The sequence below is a fragment of the Bison bison genome, unplaced genomic scaffold (genome assembly GCF_000754665.1).
Source record: "Bison bison bison isolate TAMUID 2011002044 unplaced genomic scaffold, Bison_UMD1.0 scf7180017864516, whole genome shotgun sequence".
NCBI lineage: Eukaryota > Metazoa > Chordata > Mammalia > Artiodactyla > Bovidae > Bison > Bison bison.
The window spans coordinates 7774148-7782572 of record NW_011495069.1 but is presented as its reverse complement, the minus strand read 5'-3'; the positions used below and the strand labels follow the sequence as shown (position 1 = coordinate 7782572).

The 8425-nt window shown below is 39.8% G+C and overlaps 1 protein-coding gene across 1 annotated transcript; it reads left to right on the top strand.

The window, feature by feature from the left end:
* The first annotated feature begins 36 nt into the window (after positions 1-36).
* SYF2 (SYF2 pre-mRNA-splicing factor) lies at positions 37-6323 on the top strand. Its single transcript, XM_010830071.1, has 7 exons — positions 37-122; positions 342-452; positions 1882-2007; positions 2414-2531; positions 2848-2938; positions 4069-4167; positions 4949-6323. Exons 1-7 carry the CDS (start codon positions 96-98, stop codon positions 5112-5114), a joined length of 738 nt encoding a protein of 245 aa, XP_010828373.1. The 5' UTR covers positions 37-95; the 3' UTR covers positions 5115-6323.
* Positions 6324-8425: the final 2102 nt, after the last annotated feature.

Here is an 8425-nt window from a genome sequence, read left to right as displayed (position 1 = left end):
TTTATGGTAGGCTATTATTATGTATTGACGCGACAGTCCAAAGGTCGGCGGAAGTGTTGGATGTTGTTTCCGGAAGTGGGAAAGGAAAGCTTGAGATGGCGGCTGCGACTCTTACCGAGAAGGTACGTGCGGCTGGTTCTATCTAGGGTTCTTAGTTGGGGAGGGTTCTGAGGGCAGCAGGGGCGAGAAGTGGAGGAAGTGCTTGTGTGCCGGGTCAGGAAGGCGCAAATAATGTGGGGCCAGGATCGGCGATGAGCGCCTGGCCCAGCCCGCGGGGACTCACCTGGGCTGACCGGGAGAAGCCTAACCGGCCCTTACTCGGCCTCTCCTCTTCCGTATAGGTGCCGGTGGGTGGAGCAGAGGAGCAACAGCCTCCCGCAGGAGCCGAGGAGCTGGCCTCCCAGAAGCGCGAACAGAGACTGCGCAAATTCCGGGAGCTGCACCTGAAGCGGGTGAGTTGTCCTGGAGGCCACCTGACACTTGTCACCTGGCCAGGCCCGTGCACATTTGTGGAGGGAAGAGGAAGGCTCACCTGTGCGTGTGACAGATCAGCAGAGCTGGATGAAAGTTCTGTCCCAGTGGTTCTCAACCTGGCAGCACATTGGAGTCACTTTTGGAAACGGACACACTTTCTCCAAACCTTTTTTCGAGTTTGGGGGGTCTCTCACTAACAGCCTCTCTGCAGTATGACCCCAGTAAGCTCTTCCAAACAGAGGGAACACATGCAAAGGAAAGGAATTCATATCAGGGATGAGTCCAGCAAACAGCTGGCTGCAGTTGGAGCCAAGAAACAAAAAAGCAGCTCTTGACTGTTTCAACTCAAAGGGTCCTGACTGATAGCTCGGCCATGGTTTCACAAAATCCTCACCCAGACTCAGACTACCACAGTGTGACAAATGCACAGCGATACAAACCACAGAAATGACCCCACCGTCTTCTGCTAAGACCAGTGGTAAATATAGCACTAGCCTCACTCCCTTACTCCTGCCTCCCGTATAAAAACTTAAGTATGTTCATAAAAACAATCAGAGTATGCCCTGACTTTCTGATCCTGCCTAAGCCAGAGCTTCCTGCAGTCACCCGATATAGACTCAAATTCTGTAAGTAGGTGTTAACCTTTTCACTGAAATGTCTCCAGTTCCCTGTGGTTTGCTGTTTCCTTCTGTGTAGCACATTCAGCTTTGAACACACGTGTGTTCTTGGTGTCTGGATGGCAGGAATGACAGGTTGAGAGAAGTCTGTTTCTTTACCCAGAAAAATTTGATACAGAATCAAACACACTTACCTATTTACTTGGAGGGACTGTGTAAAGAACATGGGGTTGGATATTAAGAGACACATCTTCCTGGACTAACTGCCTCCAGCCTGTGACCCAACAAACATCTAACTTAAGGTGTCCCTGAGATAGTATACTTGTTTTGGTTTATGCAGTTAAATTTATTTTAAAACAGACTCTTCATACAGTAATTTAAATGGGGAGTGCCTTTCACTTGCCATAAGGTAAACTGCTAAAATATCTAAAGAGCAGAGTACTTGGGAAAGATTAGAGATACTATGATAGGTATTAAAGCGCAAGCCTCAAATTGAGGCTTCTTCCTTGAATTAGGATTAAAAGGGAATTGAAAGTAGAATATTTTTTTTTTCATAATGTGAGACATTAACCTCCAGGCATCTGGAATAGCACACCAGTACAGCTCAACACATTTCTTGACTGTATACAAATGTAAGACCTTGCTTAAAATCCTTTGATGGTTCTCTTGCTTTTAGGATAAATGGAGTCCCTTGTTAATGTGTCTACTTGGCCTTGTTTAAAGTGGTGAAAATTTGTTTGGATTTATTTTTATGTTTCAGCCAACAACCTTTTTGTGTTTATGGTTTTAGAATGAAGCTCGTAAATTAAATCACCAGGAAGTTGTTGAAGAAGATAAAAGACTTAAGTTACCTGCAAATTGGGAAGCCAAAAAGGCTCGTTTGGAATGGGAACTACAGGAAGAAGAAAAGAAAAAGGTTAGGAACTGCTCTGCTGTCCTCATAAGTGGTCTGTTCTATTGTATTGAGATAGTAAAAAAAAGCTCTTTATCAGCTGCAACACTTTGGGCAAGTAATTTAATCTCCCTGTGATTGTGTTTTCTCATCTGTAAAATGGGATCTGTAATAATTACTTGAGTTAATTATGAATTAAATGAGTCAGTGCATTTGGAACATTTAAGAGAGGGTCTGACACTGGATAAATGTTGAATAATTATTATTTTGTAGATTGATGTACTCACTTCTTATATAGTAGCAGATAAGCAAATTTCTCCTTCACATAGTAATGGTTATTTTAAATGTATTGCTTTATATTCACTTAAAATAGTTCAAATAATTGCTTGTATCATAAGGGCAAGCATTAGCTTTTTTCCCTTTCATTTAGGAATGTGCAGCGAGAGGGGAAGACTATGAGAAAGTGAAGTTGCTAGAAATCAGTGCAGAAGATGCAGAAAGATGGGAGAGAAAAAAGAGGAGGAAAAACCCCGACCTGGGATTTTCGGGTAAGACTGAACTTTATTGAATAGGCCTCTGAGATAAGCATGCCTTCAGTGTTTCTGGTTTTAAGAAAGGATATGCCTCTTCATGGAATATTCTGTAATAGACTTATACTCCTAAGAAAAATACAAATACATCATATATGGCAGAAGTGAAAAAGGCTCTAGTTGAATCAGCTGGATTCCTTTATTCAGTGCTAAAATTAAAGCCTGTTGGTCAGGATCTTCAGGATACAGGCTATGCTAATAATTTTGATTTTTCTCTGAATAGTAATGATCAAATAAGGTAATATATCATTTCCAATTCTCATTTTACTTTTAGATTATGCTGCTGCCCAGCTTCGCCAGTATCATCGGCTGACCAAACAGATCAAACCAGACATGGAAACATATGAGAGACTGAGAGAAAAGCAGTAAGTTGACAGGATTAATGCAAGTCCTGTTTTCATCCTGAAGTGGTATTGATGTATTAAAACTTTTGTGTTTACATAAACATATATACATAAATACACACTGTAGTGCTTAGGTATAGATTAGCAATAGCTGGGTTTTGTTGTTGTTGTTGCTGTTTCTTGGCTGTGCTGGGTCTTTGTTGCATGTGGGCTTTCTCTAGTTACAGCAAGTGGGAGTTACTGTCCATTGAAGCTACTCTCCATTGAGGTGTGTGGGCTTCTCGCTGCGGTGGCTTCTCCTGTGGATCGCAGGCTCTTGGTGCACCGGCTTCGTTAACTGCAGCACTCAGGCACAGCAGTTGCCCCACATGGGCCCTGGAGCATGTGGGCCTCAGCAGTTATGGGGCATGGGGTTAGTTGCTCTGTGGCATGTGGCATCTCCCTGGACCAGGGATCAAACCTGTGTCCCCTGCACTGGCAGGTAGATTTTTAACCACTGGACCACCAGAGAAATGCTCAACAACTGTATAAGGATAGTTTCAGGTCTTGATGACACTGTTTACTGCTCATCCACAGCAGTTAAGCTAACCACATGATTATCTTGCTAGCTAGGCATTCTGCAACTGGGTGTTGAGAGATTACCGTAGTTACTCACATTTTGCGACATAGAATGCTTTAGTGCCAGGATAGGTGAACTGCTGTAAAGGACCAGAGAGTGAATATTTTAGGCTTATAGGCTATCTGGGCTCTGTCACAGCTACTCCACTCTGCCCTTGTCATGTGAAAGCAGCCACAGAGTAGTCCTAGACAGATGGGTGGACTGTGTCCCAGTAAAACTGTTTCTATAAACAAGAGGCTGGAATTTGCTGGCCTGCTGTAGTGGAAAGAGAACCTGAAGCTGGAAGCAAGTCCTTTAACCTCTGACCCTTGGCTCTTTCATCTGTAGAATGAAGGTGTTGAACTAGGTGATTTCTTAACTTTCATCCTTTACAATTCTGTATCCTCTTTTCTCTTGTTTTTTTAAAAAAGATGAGATAGGATCCCACAGTAAAGACATTTAGGTATTTTATCTCTCTTCATGAATGGTAGTTTAGCCTGAAAATGTGGAGCACTTGCAGTGTTACTCCAAGACCATGTTGCTGTCTTTTCAGTGGAGAAGAGTTTTTCCCAACATCCAACAGTCTTCTTCATGGGACACACGTGCCTTCCACAGAGGAAATCGACAGGATGGTCCTAGACCTGGAAAAACAGTGAGTACTCCATACAGCAGCCATCTCATTAAATGTTTCGTGAAAAAATGGACATAACGTGCTTGGAATGAATTAAGATAGATGTTCTACTCGCTCATGTCTGACCTTGCATCTCTAGTGGTATTGGGGACAGAGAGCAAGTATGAATTGAATCCATTTGATTTGGAATGAAGATGTAAAATATTGATGGAATTGAGTTATTATAATTGAAAATTATAAATAAAATTATTCTCTTAAAGAAATTATTCTTAATTCTACTTTAACAACCATGGCACTCTTTGATTTAAAGAAGTATAAATGTTCTAGTAAACTTACATATTTGTGTTTCTTAATACTGATAGGGTTGTTTTTCCTGATATTGATCAGGCAGAGCAAAATGAATTTAATTTATAGGAGCTCATACACTTCAGTATTAAGATTAGTGTCTAGTACATACTATATACTCTGTTCATATTAGCTGTGGTTATTAATATAATTATATTATAATTATTAATTAATAATATAATTACTGTTACAATCATTTCCTTTACTTCATGTATCCAGTTCCTGGCAGTGCATCATTGTTCTTTTAGAAGCATTCTGCAGATTTGTTTGTATTTACTGAATTTCATGGTTCATACCCAGGGATATGCTGTTAATTGGCAGTTTCAACTTCATCTTGATGAAAACTGGGCTTCCCCCTCCCCAAAGTGTGCTAGTTTAAGTGTACTGATTTTTTTTTTGTCATGTTTTATTAATACCAAAAAGGAAAGCAGTTGTGAAATTTATTTTCTTCTCCCAGAATTGAAAAACGAGACAAATACAGCCGGAGACGTCCTTATAATGATGATGCAGATATTGACTACATTAATGAGAGGAATGCTAAATTCAACAAGAAGGCAGAAAGATTCTATGGGAAATATACAGCTGAAATTAAGCAGAACTTGGAAAGAGGAACAGCCGTCTAATCCCATCAGGAACTGTTTAGAAGCTTGAGAATAGAGTGAAAATTTCTGCTAGCAAATTGAAGTTCTCTTCAGAGTTACACTGTAAACTAGAGCTCTGTTTGTGCCCTCCCACCCAGCATTTAAAAATAAATGTTTTTTCTTAAATGTATACTTCATGTATATTTCCACATTTTTTGTGCTTGGATATAAGATATATTTCTTGTAATGTACTTGTTTTGTAAAAATCTACTTTGTATAAATTCTATTATTTTTCTATGTATTTTAAGTGTGTATGACGAATCTTTGAAGCATTTTGGGTTTAAGGAATGCTGGTAGCGTATGTAAGTGTAGTCCTTGTTACTTTGAGTATTTTGATGAATTTGATAAAATCTAGAACTGGACTTGGGAACCATGCGGGGTTGTGGACTCCATAGCTAAGGATGGTGATGAGGAGACGACAGTGGCTGCTGGAGGGCAGGAGCAGCTGTCTCCATAGAGGGCTGCTTAGGACCAAGTTCAGGAAGTGGAATTGTCCTCCTGTAAACAGTGGCCAGATGTAGTTCCCTTTTGGAAAGGAGCTATCTTGTGGATGAGAGTCCCTACTAAGCATTGTATCATTTAAAACACGTATCTGGGGACTTCCCTGGTGGTCCAGTGGTTAAGAGTCTGCCTTCCTGGGTTTAATCCCTGCTTGGGGAACCAAGATCCCACATTCTGAGTCACTTCAGTCATGTCTGACTCTTTGAGACCCTATGGACTGTAGCCTGTGAGTGTCCTACGTCCGTGGGATTTTCCAGGTGAAAACACTGGAGTGGTTTGCCCTTTCCTTTTCCAAGATCCCACAAGCCCATGCCCTGCAACTGGAGAAACCCATATGCCTCAGCAAAGACTCAGCACAGCCAATAAATAAAATGAGTATTTGTATTTATACATTTATATTTACGTAAATATACACACACATGCTTCCATTGCAAACGTGGTCAGAATAGTACAATGAGTCCTACAATAATTCAGTGCCTGTCTTTAATAATTACCAACTTATGCCAATCTTTGTTTCATCTTCATTTCTATTCACTTTCTATAACTCTCATGTTATTTTGAAGCAAATACTAAATGTATAATTTCATCTATAAATATTTCACTATCTGAAAGATTAAAAAAAGACTACAATGCTATTATCGCAATAATAGTCCTATTTTAATAAAACTAAAGAGTAAAAGATCGGTATAATTTTTTCTGTGTGTTGATAAAAATGCTAAGTACCTAATTAGAACATTCCAAATTAAGAAAAACCTGAAACTCAAGAAAATTTCACAAAAACTTCAGCTTTAGTAGTTATAATTAATAACCACTGATGCTTATTCCCTTTTAAAATTTATGTAGTACTTTCTATTTCTGCTCTTATTTTATCTTCTAGCATTTAATCTCTGTGCAGTTAGGTCTGACCACAGCCTGGATGCTACCTCTGAAAATAAATATATATATTTTTCTTAATATGTATATTTCTTATTGAAGTATAGTTGACTTATAATGTTTCAGATGCACAGCAAGATGATTGAGTTATACACATTTTTTGGAGATTATTTTCCAGTATAGGTTGGTTCAGTTCAGTCGCTCAGTTGTGTCCAACTCTTTGCAACCCCATGAATCACAGCATGCCAGGCCTCCCTGTCCGTCACCAACTCCCGGAGCTCACCCAAACTCATGTCCATCGAGTTGGTGATGCCATCCAGCCATCTCATCCTCTGTCCCCTTCTCCTCCTGCCCCCAACCCCGTTTTTCCAATGAATCAACTCTTTGCATGAGGTGGCCAAAGTATTGGAGTTTCAGCTTTAGCCATTAGTCCTTCCAAAGAACACCCAGGACTGATCTCCTTTAGAATGGACTGATTGGATCTCCTTGCAGGCCAAGGGACTCTCAAGAGTCTTCTCCAAAACCACAGTTCAAAAGCATCAATTCTTCGGTGCTCGGCTTTCTTCACAGTCCAACTTTCACATCCATACATGACCACTGGAAACATTTTGGATTTTTGAGGCCCCCAAAATAAAGTCTGACACTGTTTCCACTGTTGCCCCATCTATTTCCCATGAAGTGATGGGACTGGATGCCATGATCTTCGTTTTCTGAATGTTGAGCTTTAAGCCAACTTTTTCATTGTCCTCTTTCATCAAGAGGCTTTTTAGTTCCTCTTTGCTTTCTGCCATAAGGGTGGTCATCTGCATATCTGAGCTTATTTATATTTCTCCTGGCAATCTTGATTCCAGCTTGTGCTTCTTCCAGCCCAGCATTTCTCATGATGTACTCTGCACATAAGTTAAATAAGCAGGGTGACAATATACAGCCTTGATGTACTCCTTTTCCTATTTGGAACCAGTCCGTTGTTCCATGTCCAGTTCCAACTGTTGCTTCCTGACCTGCATACAGATTTCTCAAGAGGCAGGTCAGGTGGTCTGGTATTCCCATCTCTTTCAGAATTTTCCACAGTTTATTGTGGTCCACAGAGTCAAAGGCTTTGGCATAGTCAATAAAACAGAAATAGATGTTTTTCTGGAACTCGCTTGCTTTTTCAATGATCCAGCGGATGTTGGCCATTTGATCTCTGGTTCCTCTGCCTTTTCTAAAACCAGCTTGTTCTCTGGAAGTTCACGGTTCATGGATTGCTGAAGCCTGGCTTGGAGAATTCTGAACATCAGTTTACTAGTGTGTGAGATGATAGGTTATTACAAGATACTATAATTCTTGTGCTAGACAGTAAACCTTTGTGATGTGTTGCCTATCTATTTTTTAAAATTACAAATCTAGCGTTCTATCCATACGAAGTCAAGTGGAATCAAAATGTCATAAATTTTTTAGGCAAAGATTGATAAATTTTCTAAGATACATATATTATTGATACGTATACAAAAGCTTTTCTACTGTGCTTGAGAAAGGCTTGAGAAAAAAACATCAAAAAAAAAAAAAGATGGAGAAATTGGAAAACTAAATGAAATGGTAGCACTGAATATGAAATAGAAGAAACAAGCTAAAGTAAAAGATCATCACATAGTCCAGTTGTTTTTAAACATGACTGCTCATTAGAAACATCTGGAGCTCTGGAGGAAAAAGAAGCAATACCTGGGTATTTGTATTTTTCAAAAACAAATTTCAAGATAATTCTGATATGCACCTGGATTTTAAAAAGTGATTACAGGTTTTCCTATTAAATCATAGTTTTGGTGATACAGAGTTCTGTTTTTCTGTTGACCAATCATGATACAATGGTGTTAAACAGTTAATAGCTATATAATCACAATAGTGAAGAATTCCAGAAAAACATTTACCTCTGTTTCATC